At 41.9% G+C, this 19,912-nt stretch overlaps 1 protein-coding gene across 1 annotated transcript in view; it reads left to right on the top strand.

The window, feature by feature from the left end:
- Positions 1–15,750, top strand: part of SHCBP1 (SHC binding and spindle associated 1) — a 39,624-nt gene extending 23,874 nt beyond the window's left edge. Inside the window, exons 9-13 of the mRNA XM_075940189.1 lie at positions 4,327–4,458; positions 8,240–8,358; positions 9,120–9,206; positions 9,565–9,706; positions 14,169–15,750. Coding sequence (XP_075796304.1) covers positions 4,327–4,458; positions 8,240–8,358; positions 9,120–9,206; positions 9,565–9,706; positions 14,169–14,491 — 803 coding nt within the window. The 3' untranslated portion in view covers positions 14,492–15,750. The remainder of the gene's footprint in view (positions 1–4,326; positions 4,459–8,239; positions 8,359–9,119; positions 9,207–9,564; positions 9,707–14,168) is intronic.
- Positions 15,751–19,912: the final 4,162 nt, after the last annotated feature.

Below are 19,912 nucleotides of genomic sequence, written 5' to 3'. Positions count from 1 at the left end.
GGCCACTAGGATGATCCGAGGAATGGAAAACCTGTCTTATGAAAGGAGACCCAAGGAGCTTGGCTTGTTTACCTTAACCAAAAGGCTGAGAGGGGACATGATTGCACTCTTTAAATATATTAGAGGGATAAATACCAGGGAGGGAGAGGAATTATTTAAGCTTAATACCAATGTGGACACAAGAACAAATGGATATAAGCTGGCTAGTAGGAAGTTTAGACTTGAGATTAGACGAAGGTTTCTAACCATTAGAGGAGTGCGGTTCTGGAACGGCCTTCCAAGGGAAGTAGTGGGGGCAAAAGATCTATCTGGCTTCAAGATTAAACTAGATGGGTTTATGAACGGGATGGTTTGATGAGATAACATGATCTTGGTAACTAATTGACCATTCATGATCAGTGGTAAATAGGTCAATGGAGGGGTGATAGGAGTTACTATAGAGAACTTTCTGGGTGTCTGGCTGGTGAGTCTTGCCCATATGCTTAGGGTTTAGCTGATTGCCATATTTGGGGTCGGGAAGGAATTTTCTTCCAGGGTAGATTGGCAGAGGCCTTGGAGGTTTTTCGCCTTCCTCTGTAGCATGGGGTACAGATCACAGCTAGAGGATTCTCTGCATCTTGGGGTCTTCAAACTATTTGAAGGCTTCAATATCTGAGATATAGGTGAGAGGATTATTCTAGGAGGGGGTGGTTGAGATTCTGTGGCCTGCATTGTGCAGGGGGTCAGACTAGATGTTCATAATGGTCCTTTCTGACCTTAAAGTCTGAGTCTGAGTGTAGACATAGCCCTAGTCTTTAAGGTGCCACAGGACTCCTTGTTTTTGCAGACTAACATTGCTACCCTTTTCAGGCTTGTCTGTGTGTTTATAGTATCTTCTCAAATTATTCTGTGCTTTGTGGGAATGGCTTTAGAATCAAATGCTCCTGCCTGTTGAGGACACATTGCATCCATATATTTCTCTCAATAATGTCTTAGATACAGGCATTCACACGTGTTAACCGTTTACCAAACAATGTTAGGAATCCAGCTTTTGTAATAACCCATACATCATTGTGGCCTGTTAAACTGCTTAAGTTGCATTTTTTATCTTTATCTTGTCAAAACTTCTTAATGGAAAGAAGGCTCAGAATTTAGTTTCCTGCTGTTCCCTATATTTTCTTGCATCTTTTCTTGTTTTATGACTATAATTTTCTTTTTCTCTTGTGTAAGTTTGATTTATATAGATATACATGCCCGTATGCAATACAACTGCAGGATAAAGGGCCTCAATAAATTGCTTTATTTATCAGTGAGAATAGTATTGGCCTGAAATTCTTGTGGATGGTGTTTGACAGATATTGTCCTGTCTGAGAAAATGGTATTACAAGAGGTGAAGAAGCAGACCTTTGGCAGTCATACGGAAAGAAATAGCCATTCTGCTTTAAGAAACAAAGCATATCTATGCGTTCACTTTAATAGGCACTACTCCTTGAATGAGCAACTGTCAGGATGTACAATCTTTGTATATGGGCTTAAGTTGGGGGAAAGTTTAGTAGTAAGAGCTGCTGAAAATGTCCTGAACAGGAACCTCAAATAAAATCTCATTGGCTGTAATCTGACTTGTTAATGTTGTTTTGGTAGCTTTCTTGGCATGAGGGGATGAGGAAATTTGTCAAAGGAATAACCTCACTTAGTTGTATAAGTGCTTCCCTTTATTTATTCCAAAACAAAATGAGTGAGGATGAACAATTAATGGGTAAATAACTTTTTAAAGAAGGCGTATTTATCAGTAAAGTAAGCACTAGGGAATTGAGTTTAGACTAAGTGTTGAAGAAACCCTAGCACTTGGAATGAAGTTTCCAGTAGGGATGTAAGCGACTAGTCAAATCCGATAAGCAAATGCTTATCAGGTAGTTGAGTAGGAACTCAACTAGTCACTCCCCTCATCTTGCTGTGTCTATCAGAGGGGCAACAAGTGCGGGGAGCATGAGCCAGTGCTGGGGGAGTTATCTTAAAAGCTGGTTCCCCCCATCTCTGTGGAGGCAGAGGACAGTGAGGAAAAGGCACAAGCAGGGATTAAAACTCTCACCAGCCCCACTGGTGCTCCTCTCCTGTTGAAATGTAGAAGAGCAGCCTGCAGCTCTTGTACATTTCAAAAGAATAGGCACAAAGGGGAACCCGTGCCAGCGGGGACTGCTTTGGTCCCCGCTGGTGCGGGTTCCCACTGCCTCTCTCCCTTGGAAATGTATAGGAGCTGCCCTCTACTCCTGTACATTTCAAGAGGCTCTCTCCCTTTGAAATGTTCAAGGGCTTCGGCGGCTCTTGTACATTTCAATGGGAGAGGTGCAGCAGGATAGTAAGCACCTTCCTTATCGACTAATTAAATAGTCGATGGAAATTCCATCGATTACTCAATTAGCTGTTTAATCGAAATGTAACATTCCTAGTTCCGGCACCCAGACAAGTTTGCTTTTGCTGCAATGATAGTCACAAGGGGAAAAAAACCAAACCCAGACAACTTGCCTTTTCATAATCTTCATTCCATCAGAGATATTAAATGTTTAATTTGTCATTGTACAATGGTTGCATAAACTCCAGCTGTTGTACAATCATACGCAGTCCACAGGCAGACATACTTCACAGATTCCTGATTAGACAAACAACATACTGAATGCCATCAACAGAATAGTAGAATGGGAAGCAGCCAATTAGCTCCATTAGGAGCTCCTCAATAATTTGCAAATCAAAAAGCAATCTTACAAAAACTGGAAATACGGATCAATTGCCAAGGAGGAGTACAAAAGAATAGAACAAGCCTGAAAGGATAAAATGAGAATGATGGCTTGAGGCACAAAATGAGCTACAGCTAGCAAAGGGAATAAAATTTAGTAAGGAAAGAGAGTCTATAACTAGATTAGAAACAAGAGAAGATAAAGGCAAGGAGAGCAAATAACAGGCATTGCGAAGACTAAGGTGTTCATATTTCTGCTTCTAAACAGTGCAGACATCTTAAATGCCTAGAGGAAAAAGTGATTAATGGTGAGTGAGTGATCTATACAGTGGTTTTTTCCACACTTAAAATGTCCACAGCTGAACCCTGAATTTCTTAGAACCCTTAATGAGAGAGCCATTTCAACTTAACAAGGTGTCTGGGAACTTCTCCCCCTTTTTTAAAAGGTTAGAAAGAATTATAGTAGTAATATATTATATAAAAATCTCCTAAATCCCATGAAGAGAGGAGATTCTTGAGACCCTTTGTACAGCTGTCATGGAGGAGGAGGAGGAGGAGGAATGGAGAGAGTTTTCCCTCTTCAGGCCCCATGTCCCCATTTTCTCCCCAAACCTTCTCTTGCTTTTAGGGCAGGTTTAACTTACCAGGAGGTCGGTGCTGAGGTGATGGATCCCCCAAGAGTCAATGAGAGAGTGATCAACATACTAAATTGACCCTGTATCACTTTCTTGTCAACCCCTGTACTCCACCAAAATGAAGCACAACAGAAGTCAATGGGAGACTTCTCCTGTGGACCTCTGCAGTAACTCAACCATATGTACATTGACTCATTCTGTGCTATTTACTCAGCTGGAGTTGCATACCTGAGGTTGATGTTGCCCCATAGTGTAGACCTGTACTGTTTTAGGGGCATTAGAAATCTCCAGGCTACTTCTAGCGATTTAATCATGAAATCTTTATTTGGGCAATAATTCTTTGTTCTCTGTAGTGTTATGTTTCAGCTGGATAGAATATTGATTCCCTGCCCCCAATTGTGTATTCTTGCTGTGCACTGTGAATCAGCTGGCACAGTCCAATTCAGTCTTTCTGTATGTCAGTGGTGAGGGAAGTGAGTCTGTATTTCTCATCTCACCTGAGAGATGCTGAGCTAATTCTTATCTGACTTTAAAATGTACTGCAAACTTTTTCAATATGCTTTCTTTTCACAGTACAAGTAATAAAGGCTTTACTTGGTGCTAAATTTCAGTGCATGGTTTCGTGAATTAGTATTGTCATCAGCTTTAAAGTTATTGTTTTACTTGAAATCTCCTGGAAATCGCAATAGTCAAGTTTTGACTTCACTTAAATACAGAAGTCAGTATTGCAATGGGTGAGCTTTGCTGTTTTTGTTTGGCCTTCCACCTCAGATTTGTAATGAGGCAGTAGTGGTTTGAGTGAAGCAGCTTTTTGTGAGATTTTAACCTTCCTTGTGATGTGTGGAAAACTTAAACCCGCTAGCAAGACAGAACTCAAGTTAGTCTTTTAATTCTAATTTTGATATCCTGTGATATGTCCACCTATGAACTATACTAAGATACTAAGGTTTTTTTTCTTTATTTAAACTCTTTTCCTTTCAGGATATGGTCTACCAGATGATATTGTGATAGAAAAGAGGGGCAAAGGAGACAACTTCGTTGACTGTACAGGGGCAAATATAAGAATCTCTAGTTTGAAACTGGTTCAGCATGATGGAGTAGAGGGGATCTTAAGTAAGTAATAAAGTGTCCATTGTTATGCTTTCATATCATAATTATGGGCGGAGTTAAAGCTTTGCTAGTTGGTAAATTTGCATCCAATTTTTACTACTTTCCCATCTTGAAAAAAATTCATAGGAAAAGGATTCTATTGATTTAAACATCATACCTTCAAGATTTCTTTACCTAGATTATAATGAATTTGGAACTGAATAACTCCCATCTTTGAACTGTCTGAATTCAGCCTTCTGTTTTTCAAGCTTTTTTCTTATTCTTAAAAATTAATAATCTAACTCATCCTATCTGCTAAGAAGTCTCCCTGCCTCTAAGAATTGCTAGATAGCCTGCTTGAGTTTGGCTGGAGAATGAAACCTGTTTGCCTTACTGGCAAAGAGAACTGCTTTGGAAATACCTGATTCTTCCTGACCCAACCTCTCCTCTACTTAGTCACCACTAAGCCCCCTCTCACCCACTGGCACATTCAAACTGCGACTCCACCATAAGCATGCTCAGCAGGATACTACTTTGTCTCTTTCCTTCAAACAACATTTAGATGGCTGTTAAGAAGGCCCATGCTCCACCTTATTTGCTGGCAGCTCAGCTCTCTAATTCTAAGTAGTTTATCTTTTCATTTTGTTCCCTACCCTGACTGGCAGCTTAGTGCTATTGTGCCTCACGTCACTTGGCCTCTCCTGTTGTCCTTGTCCGGTAATCAAGAACCTGATCGCTTTGCTACCTGAGAGAATATTGGTGCTTGCTCTGGGCTCAGAGTAATAAGATTTTTCTTATCTTGTAAATCCTTTGAGAATCTGCATTTTTATAAGCAAAACCCATGCTACGTTACCTGCTGTTATTTTCATCATACCTTGGAATATAGTATTGCTCCAGACAATTATTTTAATCATCTAAGGAAACATTAGCTCCCAGTTTCATCTGAGGATAAGCATACCAGGTCCTGCCCTACTGCCTTTATGGAAGATGCTAATTATCGCTTCATTAAATAGAGGTGGATTAATAAATATCACTTTAAAATGCTTAACACCTTCATGTAGGTATTTCATATTTTGTCAACTTAGGTAAAACCCCTTCACAAAGAAAGGGAATCAAGGTTGATATGGGGAAATTACTGCTCTCGTTTAAAAAACAACAACAACAAAAAAAAACCCCAAACACATCTCGAAGAGGAGATCTCAGACTAATGGTCCTTCAATTGTTCTTCTGTAATAAAGGGCCTGGATTATGATGGAAAACTTGCACTGGTATAACTATTTATTTTTAATTATGCCAGTGCAAACCACTATTGTAGGTAAATTTAAAGTGATTTCGTTTTAATTCAGAAAAAAGTGAAATTAAGAAACTGGGTTTAGCACAGTTTGCCTTAGTTTAAGTGTGTCTACATTAGGTTTTTGCATCAGTGTAACTGAATTGATTTAGTAAATTAAAAAAAAGCATATAATCCAGATCACGTCCACAGGGTAACAACACATACACAAGATTGTGAGAATATTCATGTGTGTAATTGCTTTGGTTTTGGATATACTATTACAGGGATTATTTTATTGCAAGAGAGCTTCTATTAAGCTTGTTTTGCTGTTACATGCAACCCTAGCTATTTTGTGAAGTACATCACTCTGAATTGTTTTCTCTTGAAAAAACCATGCAATTAATGAGGAAGCCAATAAAGCTCGACAGTTGTCCTCTTTTCCAGGTTAGCTGCTGAGAAAAACCAGTATATAACTTGACACAGGTCTCCCTGTGCCCGTGCAAATGAATGAAAATATTAGTTGACAAAGCTCTGCTTAGGTGGCAGCTGGTAATATTTTAAGAAATAGTAACACATAAAGAAACGAGAGAGGCCAATCCTCCTTTTGTTATAGAGCTAGTCAGATCTGTATAAATGGGACCCTTAAGAAATGATCAGTTCTTTGTTTTCACCCCATTTTTCCCAACAGATGTCTAGTTCTGTTAGCTGCGAGCAGTAATATTGGGCCTCCTATAGATTGAACATGTGCCCAAGTGACAATGCAAAAATGTACCAGTGTGCCAATACTTAATTGTATTAATATGACCATCACATATACTTGGAATTATTTGACAACAATTATGCAGAAAGTGAACTCGTGGTCTCTAAGGTCCCTGTAGACCAAAACATTTGTGACTTCATTGCATTGTTTTATTTAAATTTAGGTTAGCTGGTTCTAATTCTATTCAAATTTGCTTTAATCTTCTGGAAGATGAAACCTGAAAATTATTCATTAAGTTGTAAAAGCAAAACATTGTTGCTTGTCTGATAATTTTGGTCACGTAGCATGTCTAGCGGTGCACATAACCCAGGGGTGGCCAAACCTACTGACCCACTTAGCTGCATAGGACTGTCTTCAGAAGTGCAAGCCAGGCACACCTGATAGGGCTCACGGCTTCAGTCCTGTGGGAGGCACCTGATGGGTCTTTGCATCTCAGCCCTGTTCTGTTGAAGTCCTGACACCTCTCCTTCCCTGTTGCGCAGAAGCCCCCATGCCGCCATCCTGCTGCAAGGCAGAGGCACTGAGCTGGTAGGTGGAGAAGGGGGTGGGGTGCTCCATAAGCTGGACTTCTAACATGTGGCTCATGAGTCATGGTTTGGCCATCCCTAGCATATACTTAAGCCACTTCTTATGTCAGTCTTTCTGAAGATGTAAGGAGAACAGTTGATCTTGCAGGCAAGAGATATAACAAACATAACTGTAGTTCCAGTCACAGCCATATGTGAGCCAGGCAACTGTCGCTGTCATCAGCATTAACTTTAAAGCTCAGTTTCCCATATTTCTAAATTTGCTGCAATTCTGTGGGGGGGCTGGTCCTGGTCCCCAGGTTCCTGACTGAGCTGCCTGATGGCTACTCAGATTCTTATCTGGGCTGCATTGGCCATGGAATGGGGCTGGAAACTAGAGCCCTCCAAGGATAGAAATGTCTGTCCGCAGATACACTGTGATCTGCAGATCCACAGGGCTCTACTCCCAAGAGCCACTGCAGCTGACAGAGAGGCGCATTAACCCATCGCTCTTGGGAGCCAGTACCCCACTCCAGCAGCTCCTCCCAGCAGTGTGGCTGCACAATCCCCTACCCTTCTGCCAGCAGGGCTGTACAACCTCAGAGAGGAGATGCTGGAGGGCAGTGCCAGCATAGCGCACTGGCTCCTGGACATGATGGAGTAACACTACTCTCTGCTGGCCAGAGTGGCTCTTGGAAGTAGAGCCCTATGGATCACAATGTCTATCCATGGGTATCAGCTCCCTGGCTAGAGATTTCTTTCTGTGCAGGGCTCTACTGATAATACAACTGAGAGTGTGCATTGTCCAAGCTGTGTCCCACTTGCTTTGGCTGTACATCCTTCCCCAGTGGAAACAAGTAGCAGGATGCGTGTGTGAGCATGCACACGCCTTTTCACTGAATATCTGCAACTGGAGGATCACACTTTATTTTCTCTAGTTTTGGACTCTGATTATGCAGCTGATGTGCTGCAAAGTGGCTACACTGTAGAAGTTTGTCCCTGAATGTGTAGGTGTTTCCATTTAACATCTGTTGGCTTGTTATCCAGAAAAATACTTGAGAGCATACTTGTTAAAAAGGCTGAATCCTGAGGCCTACTTTGGGCTTCGCTGAAATCTGGAAGAAAACATTTTTCTGTCAGATATTAATCTGTGTCCTCATTATAGTATCTGTCTGGCCTGATGAACAGAGAATGCCTCTTACAGATCATCTATTGTCCTGTCTCAGCATGATCTCTAATGTTGACACTGGGTGTCTTTGTTTGCAGGTGTTCACCATGGGAAAACCACATTGGAGAACTGTGTGCTACAGTGTGAAACTACAGGGGTTACAGTGAGAACATCAGCTGAGCTATTAATGAAGAACTCTGATCTGTATGGTGCCAAGGTCTGAACTAACTTCAATATTTTTTTGAAACAAAACACCAGCTTTAATAAAGTGACGATCTCTGAGGGCGAATAGTGATTCATAATCAGGAAAGACAGTGACTTCCTTGATCCTTTAGAAAACCACCTGTATTTTCTATTAGATGCTAAATATAATTAGTTTTTAAGAAATCAGAGTATTCTCTTAACCTGTTACGTGGTATCTCTCTCCAGGGAAGTGGGGAAGACACACTGCATGTTGTTCTGCATGTGACACTGTGGAAAATCAAAGTCAGTTAACTTATGAAATAACCCCATGTGTTTGAAGCGGATTCCTGGGATTAGACTGTTCTTAGTGAGCCCATCTTGTGCCCATTAAGTGTACTTGTCTCTTGTTAAACTAATATTCTCTCTCTGGCTGAATTGCCTTTTTTGGACATGTTACCTATTGATTCTTACAAGGAGATGATCAAAATTTAACACTGTTACATCACCAAAAAAAAACCCCCAAAACCAACAAACAAAAACCTCTGCTGGATTCCCCAGGACTGCATATGGTGTATTAAAGAAGCTCTGTGCATGTCGTCATGCAATCGCAGCAGAACTTTTGTGGTATGATGATAGCAGCATTACCATTGGGGACTGAATTGTGAGCACCTGCTCCCTGACAAGGAAATAGCCTGTTATCATGTAGCTGCTAACTGGAGAGACGGGCCCACTTTGGGCAATGGATTATGCTGAGAATTTGCTGACTCATTTGTCTCCTGTCTCTTTAATTTACAGGGTGCTGGTGTTGAAATATATCCCGGTAGCACATGTACCCTGCAGGGCAATGGCATACACCACTGCAAGGAGGGAATCCTCATAAAAGTGAGTCACAGATGGAATTGTTGTAATCAGTTATCAAGACCACATCTGCTATAATTGGTACCTAGTTCCAGTACCTACTTCCAGTACCTACTTAGTTATCTCATAATGTCACTACTTCTTTATTTTAACTTCTTTGAAAGACAAACTTTTGTTTACTACAGCAAAACATTCCTCCTCTTTCATGGCTGCAATGAGGAAGATGGTGATTATATTTAAATATGTTTCCTTAAATGTACAAATAGAGCTAATTCTTTTATATTTTCTTTTTTTAGAGAAGGCACTTTATCTGAGTTGAAAATTATCTTCTTTTTGAGAATTTGCTACATACATTTTTTCTGAAGTTTGTGTTCTGCTATAGGATTTCTTAGATGACCATTATGACATGGCCAAAATAACCATGGTGAACAATGTGATCCATAATAATGAAGGATATGGAGTTGTCCTGGTTAAGCCTACAGTTTCCTCTGATGTAAAGGACATTGCTGCCAAAACTTCAGAAGGTATTTTTTATTCTGTCTTAATAGGAGCCTAAAAATAATGGTGAATCTACTGTTTCTGTAAAATATTTAGAAAATGCACACTATATAAGTAGGCAGAAAGAGCTTTAAACTTCCTAATAAGGAGAAAAGTCAGTGTAGTTAGGACTCCTCTATAATTATCAAATCAAACTTCCCAGATCACAGCTACTGAAAAGGACTGTGCAGGCTGCACTTCAATCTAACTTTTTTATCGAATGATATCAAAGCATTTCTGAAAACTTATTCTGGGTACTGGAAGCAAGTATCAGGTGGCTGTTATGATGGTCTTTCAGAAGATGCTGACTACTTAGCCATTTAAAATATGATATTTGCTGCAGTTACAGGAGGTTTCACCTCTTTCATGGTATTTGACCTTGAGGCTTTTCCCATCTGTCTTTCCTCTAAATGAGTGTCTGGGTCAGTGTATCTGAGTCTATATTAAATGATGTGTATCTAATCAGTGAGGAAAAGGAGCTTTCCAGTTGTTTCTTGCCTACTGACCCATCTGCCCTACTATGCGGATCCTGCAGGACTGGAACTAACTACTTGGTGTCTTGGTCTCGCTCTCCCTCGCCTGCACACACATACACAGCAGCATGTTGTCAGGGAGAAAACGGGCATGTTCTTTCCACAACCATTTCCTACCCATATTAATTCTATTCTCTCCTATTCCACCATGCAGCAGAAATGAGACTGGCTGGATCTGGCTTATTTCTCCCAGTGTAGTTGTTCCCAACTATAAATATCACTTGACAACTGTACTTTCCATATCTTGCTTCAGAGACAGATACTAAGCTCTAAGTTGCAATGTCTAATCCCCACTCAGCTGTCTCTCTCTCAAATACTTGACTAAGTAATTTAACAGTCTCAGGATTCTTTCTTAAGCATTGTGCTTGTATGCTTGGAATATAGGGGGCTATCATTAAAACTGCCATCTGAAAGGGTGATAAGCTGGTGAATTTTTCCTCTGAAACTTTCATAAAATATTCATTGCACTTTATCGTTTCTCGTGGCAATCACCTTGAAAACTTACTCTTGCTTTTAATTTTTTGGGGGAATGCTGGATTGTCCCAATTGCCACCTGATTCTTTTTTGTGCTATATTGACTGCACCTTTGTGCTTGCTGGGACCGGTTGGATCACCAAGATCCCCTGGAGACTGTCACTTGATGGCCTATTATACCACTGAGTCTGCTTACCTGCTCCCTGGGGTGCTCCATCACCCTGTCCTGCTGGGCCAGAAGCTTTGGTCTCTTCTAGCAAAGACAGAGTTGGAGGAACAGCCCCCAGCCAAGTAATGCAAACACTGATAATAGCTCAGTTCTGTCAGGGCTCAGTTACGAGGACTTGATAGCATCCTGGAGCCCCAAATAGGAACCAAAACCATCCAATAAATCCATCTTACTTGCCCTTCCCCCGCTTCCAGGTAACAATTATTTATACTGGGTTTGATAATAAGCAAAAGTGATTTTTATTAGGGGTAGAAAGTAGGATTTAAGTGTCTGCAATTGAGGACAGGCAGATCAAAGTAATATACTAAGCTAAAATGAACAAAACATACTAAGAGAAATTGTAACAAGGACTAGGGTGCAGAATTATATTTTATTTTAAGTAAAATTTTTCAGACCAGAGCTGATCTTTTCTCTAACAGTCTACTAGCTTCTCCCTTTGTTGGGCTATGTCTAGACTACAGGGTTTTTCAAAAAAAAGTGGTCTTTTGAAATTAAATTGAAAGAATGTGGCACTTTTTGACAGCGGTAAACCTCATTTTACAAGGAAGAATACCTTTTTTCGAAAGAGCTCTTGCGAAAAAAGGCGTTCTTGACCGCAAACAGGGCTTTTTTGAAAGAGAACATCCATATTACCTGGGTGCTCTCTTTCAAAGAAGCGGATCACTTTTTCTAAAATTGTGACTGTCTAGATAATCTCTTTCGAAAAGCTTTTTGAAAAGATTCTTTTGAGAAAGCTTCTTTTGAAAGAAGCGTGTAGTCTTCGTGTTTTTTGTTCTCTTCAGAGGGTGCAGTTTGTGATGCCAGTTGAAGGCAATAATTGTTTGCCCCCCTATGAAATTTCCGCAGAGTTGGAATCCCCAGTGGAAAAACAGAAAATTCAAGATGGATTACAGGCAGTCCCCACGTTACGTACAAGATAGGGACTGTAGGTTTGTTCTTAAGTTGAATCTGTATGTAAGTCGGAACTGGTGTCAGCCGCTGCTGAAACTGATCAGTTTCAACCGCGGCTGAATCTGGATGCCAGTTCTGACTTACATACAGATTCAGCTTAAGAAACCCAGGCGTCCCCAAGTCAGCTGCTGCTGAAACTGATCAGCGGCTGAGTCCAGGAAGCCTGGGGCAGAGCAACTGTGCCTCAGGCTTCCTGTAGTCAGCCACTGGTCAGTTTCAGCAGCGGCTGACTTGGGGACGCCTGGGGCAGAGCAGCTGGGGTGCTGCTGGGTTGCTCCAGTAGTGCGGCTCCTCGGCGCTACTGGAGCAACCCAGCAGCACCCCAGCTGCTCTGCCCCAGACATCCTGATTCAGCTGCTGCTGAAACTGACCAGCAGTGTCTGAATCAGGACGCCTGGGGCAGAGCAGCTGGGGTGCTGCCGGGTTGGTCCGGAGCGGCGCTGCGGAACCAACCCGGCAACCCCCAGCTGCTCTACCCCACGGGTAGGCAAGAAAAGCCTGGTCTGCTGGGGGGGGGGGGGCACTAGCTGCACCCCCCCCCCCCCCCCCCCAGCAGACCAGGGAGACAGAGGTGGCGGGACCGCCCAAGTCCTCCACGGCTTTGCTCCATCTCCCTGGTCTGCTGACCTGGGAGAGACAGAGCAAAGCCGCAGAGCACACGGGCAGCGGGACAGTCCAGGCGCGGCGCGGCTGTCCCACTGCGGGCATGCTCCGAGGCTTTGCTCCCCATGTCCCTGGTCTGCTGGTCGGGAGATGGGGAGCAAAGCCGCGGAGCACACCCGCAGGGGGACAGCTCAAGTGCGCCTTTGCTGTCCCGCTGCGGGCATGCTCCAAGGCTTTGCTCCCCGTCTCCCTGCAGACCAGGGAGACGGGGAGCAGCTTTTCTTGCCCCGGAGGATGGGGGTGGCGGACCGCGGCGCATCTGGGCGTCCCGCCGCTCCCGTCCTTCGGGGCGAGAAAAGCCCCGTTCATAACTGCGGATCCGACACAAGTCGGATCCGCGTAACTCGGGGACTGCCTGTATAGGACTAGAGGGCATGGTCACATGTCTTTATAGGAATTGCCACAGTAGGGATGTAAAGGACTAGTCAACTATCCGATAAGCAAATGCTTATCGGACAGTAGTCTAGTTGCTCTTCGGCCCCCCCCCCCCCCCCCGCTGCCTCTATCAGATAGAGGCGGGAAAGAGGGGGGTTACTTAAAAGCAGCAGCGCCGCACAGAGCCCAGGGTCTGCTGCTCTGTGCAGTGCTGCCACTTTGAATGCCATGGGGAGCCTGGCATCAGACTCCTTGTGGCATTTCAAAGTGGCAGCACTGCACAGAGCCCGGGGTCAGCTGGGGACTCCCCAGCTGACCCTGGGCTCCTTGGGACATTTCAAAGAAGTAGTGCTGTGTGGAGTCCTGGATCAGCTGGGGACTCCCCTGCTGACCCTGGGCTCCGTGCGGTGCTGCCTCTTTGAAATGTCCGGTGGAGCCCGGGATCAGCTGGGACTTGCAGCTGGCCCTGGGCTCTGTGCAGTGTTTCAACTTTGAAATGCTCAAGAGCCCCTGTTGGGGTTCTTGTACATTTCAAAGGTAGAATGTGGAAATGCTTATCAACTAGCTGAGTAGTCGATGGAATTTCATCGACTACTTGTCTATCAAATTAATCGCTACGTAACATCCCTAAGCCACAGTTTGTGCTTACAGGAAAATCAAAACTATCTTGACCCCTGGGCCATTTAGTGTGTTAAACATCACTAATGGCTTTCACTAGAAGATCTAGATCAATAAGCACGTTTATACTTCATATTTCTAACTTCACATCCAAGAAAGATACAAGCACAGAAATGGAATATACATATTCAGGAGGCTACAAGGCCCTGTTTTGCATAAAGGATTACTTGCCCTTTTTTGCATAATGCATATTCATATTTAAAAACATATTTCCATTAAATATGTGGGGCGTAGCATCACATTTACATTGAAGAATTACCTCTTCTTGGTAAGAGCTGATGTCCTTGAACTAGGAATGTTAAATGTTAACAGATTAACCGGAGGTTTCCTTGCTCTTGGCCGCTCCTGCTGCCCACAGCTGGTGGTGAACATTTAACTGGTTAACTATTCTTGCCAGTTTTTACATCCGTATTTTGAATTGTTATAGTTGAAACATAAATAAGAAACCCTAAATTTTCACGTGTTCCATATCTGACATTTGACTACTTAAGCTCCTTCAGACATCTACACAGTCTGTAATATCCTCACCACTGTTTTTGGATTTAGGAAATATACAGACTATCCAGTCAAGTGACGAGACAGACAATGTAGAAGACTTGGGACCTGAAGAGCTACATGAATGTGCAACAGATGAATTGGAGCTCCATGGGAGAGCTGAGATTTTTGAACAAACTGAAGGCAATTATGAAATTGCAAATGAACTTGCTGCTACCTCTGTAAAGAAGAGCCAGATGCACAAGAAAAGGCTGAGTAAACTGGGAATCACACAGGCTGATGACAACATAATGTCTCAGGAAATATTTGTTTCTATCATGGGCAATCAGTTCAAACGAAATGGGAAAGGAAGTTTTGGCACGTTCCTCTATTGACTGTCCTGAATTGAAATGCCATTGGAGAAAATGATTTGCACAAGCTGTTGTGTTCACAGTTTTGGCCTAACTTATCTGCCTTTCATTATGTTGCTAGAATGTGATGACATTCAAGCATATTTTTTTTACAGTGTGCATGTTGCGTGTGTGAAGTTGCTTCCTTGCAGCAGATGTGGAAAACAGAACTCCAATATGGAAACCTTGTATGGACATTGCTGATCTGCAAGCTCTTTATTAGCAATGTACTTATTTTACAACAGTATTTATCTAACTACTAAATGTAAAACATTTAAACTAGGCACCAGAGGGGGACTATGGATAACAGCTGCAACAATATAACCTTCTCTATGCTGTTTCTTAACCAGGACCGAAGTGGTTCTGATTTCCATGTAATAGTGGCCTGGTACTTCATTCATTTGTTAATAAAAGCGTTTTTTTAATTAGGGTATTAATCACTTATTTATTCAGATATTGGGGGTTACTAGTCTTAGTTATAAGACTTATTAGGAAACCTGTTGAACATCTGAAAAGATGGTATTGCTCAAATCAATGCATATGCAACTCTAGCACTTCAGAGTGCTAAAAATATCAGGGTGCTTTTTCATCAGACATAGTAGTGTTCTGAATTGCCACAATTTCTAAATGAAAAGGAATGAAAGTAACGTGACTATGTTATATTTTTTTCTGTGTAACACAATGCCTTTTAAATAATAAAAAGTGTTAATTGTGGCATCAGGCCATACTCTGGAATTTTTTCTCCAGCACATGGCAATTTTAATCAATAAATCAAAGGCAAAATGTATCCGATCTAATCCTGCTAGGCAGTCACCTCTGTACTGCACAAAGTTCATGGAAGACTGAGGGTCCACTCTCAAATTACTACTTGGTCCTAACTTGGAGAAAAACTTGCATTGACTTCCTGAGTGAGAATTTAGTCCAATAACTGCTGTAGTACCTTTCTGGAGTAATTGTAATAACGCCTTCTTAAGATTCTTTAAACTTTTGTTCTTTAAGACTTACAGATTTGCTTTTTTTGTAATTTGTAATGTATGTAAGAATATTAACAAGTAGGGTGAGGACTTGGAAGTCACGTAAGATGTAAAGTAATACAGTTTGCTGATATTGGGATGATTAAGCACTTGCAAAGTTAGACTGAAAAAACTTCAGAAGATAGCTTAACGTAATGTAAAACAAGAAGTGAAATGCATAGCTTGTTTAAAAATTGATAGGGGTGTGTCTTTAACACTCTTCTCCCCAACCTCAATCAAGTGGTGATTAAATATCTTCCTCTATTTTATGCAATTAGTTATTGGTGCTGAGGAAAAAGGAAAATTTATAGATTTTGGTCAGCATTGTTTAGCTTACTGTAATTTGCACTGTCAGTAGAACTGTAGAAAACTTATTGCTGTTCCCTGCTTTTCTATCCCAACTTTTGCATGCTTTTCCACTTAAGACACACAAATTAATATTTAATTTTCATTGATTGCCACTGAGAATTGAATGCCACACAGATCCCATTTTCACTCATTAAGCACAGATCCTTGCATTTCTGCTAGTCAACAAACACAAGTTTGCTAGTCAACAAACACAATATATGATGGCCATATATTTGGTTTGAGGATTTTAGTTTTAAGATTTTAGTTTCATGGAGGTTTAAGCATATAGCAGGCATGTTGTTACGTTTATTTTCTGATCTGTAATCCCAATTAAAGAACTGGTGCAAAAAAAGGCCTTTGTTCTGTGGTTTTTCCCCTCATCCATCTCTTCAAATTTGCTGGCTTAGAGGGGGTATTTTTCTCTTCTGTTGTTCACTGTAAAGCTATCTTATGTCTGACATCTTACCTCTTTTTACTTTTGTAAATGGGATAATTTATGGAGGTAAGCTGCTAAGACAATAGTCTCAATATGTTTGCTTCACTATTTAGTTGTTGTATGTATGCCAGACGCAAGACTTGATGCCAATGGAGGTCCATATGTGTAGTGAGAGCAAATGGGAAAGCAGAGTACTGCCATTTGAGTGTGAAGAACTTTCTCATGTTTGCCCATTGCAGAAACAAACCTGTAAAGGGTGGGCTGCTCTTTTGGAATCTGTGTAGTGCTTCTAAGCCTCAAAGCACTAAATAGTCCATGGATACAAGCTTAATGGTGTATAGACCTTGGTTTGCTCACCAGAGTTCAGTCCTATCAGTCCATGCATGTATTTGCCCAAGAAATGGGAAATACTCTTCATTTTACCTTTGGTAGTCCTCCATTCACAGCTTGCTTTCTGAGAGGGGGATAGAGATATGCTGGAACAGGAGGAAGTAAGAACTTTTCACTAGGGCCAGCACAATTGCTTGTGGATGTGTTGACTCACCAAGCTGTGCCATTTGCCACTGGCTTCTCAATTTGTCTGTATAAATTCCCTATAAGGTGAGAAAAGAGAGAGAGAGGTTACATGGTATAAGAACATAAGTAACCCTATACAGCTCTGAATATCTTTTGCACCTCAGTTTAGAACTTGCCTCCACAGTACCTTTGTTTACGCTTCTGAGCTTTAGCGTGCTGGAATGCTGCTGACGCTCTTTGGTTTCAAGATTGGTACAGAGGGCTGCTCTCTTGCTGGATTTTGGCACAGAGGTTTTATGGAGGGATTTTCTGAAAAGGTTAATGTTGGCTTAACTCAAACTCCCATTGATTTCAAATGGGGCTGAATTAAAGAAACAGCACTCTCGAAAACTAGCTTATTTGCTAATCAAGAGGTTAGTAAGCCTAGGAACCTCTGCCTTGGCCTTCAGCCTTTAGCTTCTTGATGGTAGTTGATTTGGCCATCTCCCCAGAGTTGTTTACCTTCATCTTTCCTTGAGTCTGCATTTTCTTACACATGGAGCATCTAGGCCAAAGGCCTTCATATACTACCTTCTACAGAGTTGTGTGCCTCGGCCTGGCTAAAGGATCACTTCTAGTAATTTTGCCATTTGCCCCCTATTCATGGCAATAATATAAATGGGTTGAGCAGGTGCAAATACTACCTCAACAAGCTTTTGTGGCCTAAACATGAAGCTTGTTAAGCCTTGATCTTTCTAGGTGGGAACTGATTGTGCAATAAACAGTAGCCATGCTTTGACTAGTCTGTGTGGTTTTTGTACATAGGTATTAGGGCATGGCTAGGCCATATATATGCAAACTAGAGACACAATAGCACTCTTAATCACTGTTCTCTAGAGCTGCAAGTAAAGTTTCTACCTGGCCAGGGTAGATATCCCTTACCTTGAGCCCCAAACCTCTCTTGGGCAAGATTCAGTACTTAAATTTGATAGGATAGTCTCTGACTAAGGATGTTAAATAGCGGTTAATTCATTAGTCAAGTAGTCGATGGAATTTCCATCGACTACTTGACTAGTCCATAGGCACTTCTGCATTCCTCCTTTGAAAATGTACAAGAGCCCCAGTGAGATGTGGAAACCGTGCAGTTCAGGGCCAGCAGGAAGTCCCAGCGGGGGCTCTTGTGCATTTTAAAGCCACAGCACTCTCATGGAACCCGGGGTCAGTGGGGGACTGAGTCACTCCACTGACCCCTGGCTCCATGCTGCGCTGTATGCTGCGCGGAGCTTGGGATCAGCTGGGGAGTTCCCAGCTGACCCCGAGCTCCACGGAGCTGCCCCTTTGAAATGTCGCCTTCGGGTTTCAAAGGCAGCGCCGCACAGCTGATCCCTGGCTCAGCTGTGGTGCTGCTGCTTTGAAGTACCCCTTCTTCCCTCCCTCCCTAATATAAATGGGTTGAGCAGGTGCAAATACTATCTGATAGAGGCAGCAAAGGCGGGGAGGGGAGTGGGGAGAGAGTAGACTAGTCCTTAACATTCTTATCTCTGACCTGATGAAAGTATATGCTGAAGACCCACAGACTATGGGAAGCTTGCAGAAGTATCCTACAGAGCTGGGAATCCAAGGCAGAGACAGATGAAGTGACTGTCCAAGATTGCAAGTGAGTTCTGTTCCAGGTTGGGAATTGAGCTTAGATCTGATTCCTATTCCAGAAAGTCTGTGCTTCAGTTCCCTGCCTGCATTTCCTTATGTCGTAGGGGTGTTGTGACAATACATTAAGGATTATGAGGCTCCACTAGGATGGTAGTGGGGGCCATATGAGAGTGTCCTACTGCTCATCCAAAGGATAAGCAGTTCCTGTATAGGAAACTGCATGGAGGACCTGTCAGTAAGTCACTTCCTTCTACTGAAATTGGATTTCATTTCAGTGAGTAGATTGTAGATAAGTGAAAATGGTGCAGTAGATTCAATTTTTCAAGGTGAAAATGAGTGAATACTAATTGGTAAAACTTAAAGACCTGCAAAAATTCATGCTCAGCTGCAGTACTACAAGGTGGATCTTAAAACCTCTGCAACATAGTTGAGACAAAACTCATTTACATTTAAGAATAATCTTTGTATACCCAGCCCTTGATAAACGATTAGTTGTGCAGCTTAGTATTCAAATATTTTATTAGAGTATAAAGAATGTGCTGAATTTCAGAACTCATTTTTTAAAAAGTTAATCCAATCAGAGTCTGTAATAAATTATAACAGTGCAAATTGGAATTCTACCTCACTTTTTATGGTACCCATAAAACACTGCAGGTGTAAGTAAATGATTCTGCTAAAAGTCAAGTGTACTTAATAAAATACTGCTAGCTGGCCTTGAGTTCACAGCCAGCTTTGTAGGTGATACTGGCTTTCAACAATTTTTTGTCTGCAAAATTTCTTGGCATGAATCTACTTAACTTTCCTGCAGGACTATTGTAGTGCTTCACTTAGATGTAAACTTTGGTGTCTCAATAAATATGTGGTTCTATTTGTCTCCTATCCTTGTGGGCTACTCCGTCAATTGCAGGCTTGGTAAATAGTTGTTGCATTAACTATTTCTGAAATAAGGTTTTAATTTTTGTAATACTAAGAATCTCATTATTTTTGTCAACACAGCTAAATATAATTTTAATTTGGTTTTAATAGGTAACTTTGAAATTAATGCAATGATTACTGGTTTTGTTTCTTACTCTATATAAGAGAAATGGGCATCGTCTGTCCATGCATTAGTCCATTTGTTCAAGAACTCCTCCGAAAGGGTAAGCAGTAGGCCCACCAGACTTGGTCTGCAGTTTCCTCTATCATAACTTAAAGTAAGGTCTGGGTTTGATTTTGATTGATTTTTCTAGGACAATGGGACCTGTCTGGAATTTGATTTTCTCAAAAATGAAAAGGGAGGCAGCTGGCAGGGGTCAGTTATACTTGAGTGAGTACAGGGAAGCAGCAAGAGGCCAGTGATGGGGACTGGAGGAGAGAGAACCCCATTGGCCAGCAGGGGGCAGGGGTGGAGAAAGGGACAGCTACGTACTAAATATTTCAGAGTTACTCTTTGTGTCTGTCCCCATCAGATGGGGGATATACACC

Source organism: Pelodiscus sinensis, chromosome 12 (assembly GCF_049634645.1).
Source record: "Pelodiscus sinensis isolate JC-2024 chromosome 12, ASM4963464v1, whole genome shotgun sequence".
Taxonomy (NCBI): domain Eukaryota; kingdom Metazoa; phylum Chordata; order Testudines; family Trionychidae; genus Pelodiscus; species Pelodiscus sinensis.
The sequence above is the reverse complement of the archived record's forward strand: the minus strand, read 5'-3'. Positions and strand labels throughout refer to the sequence as shown.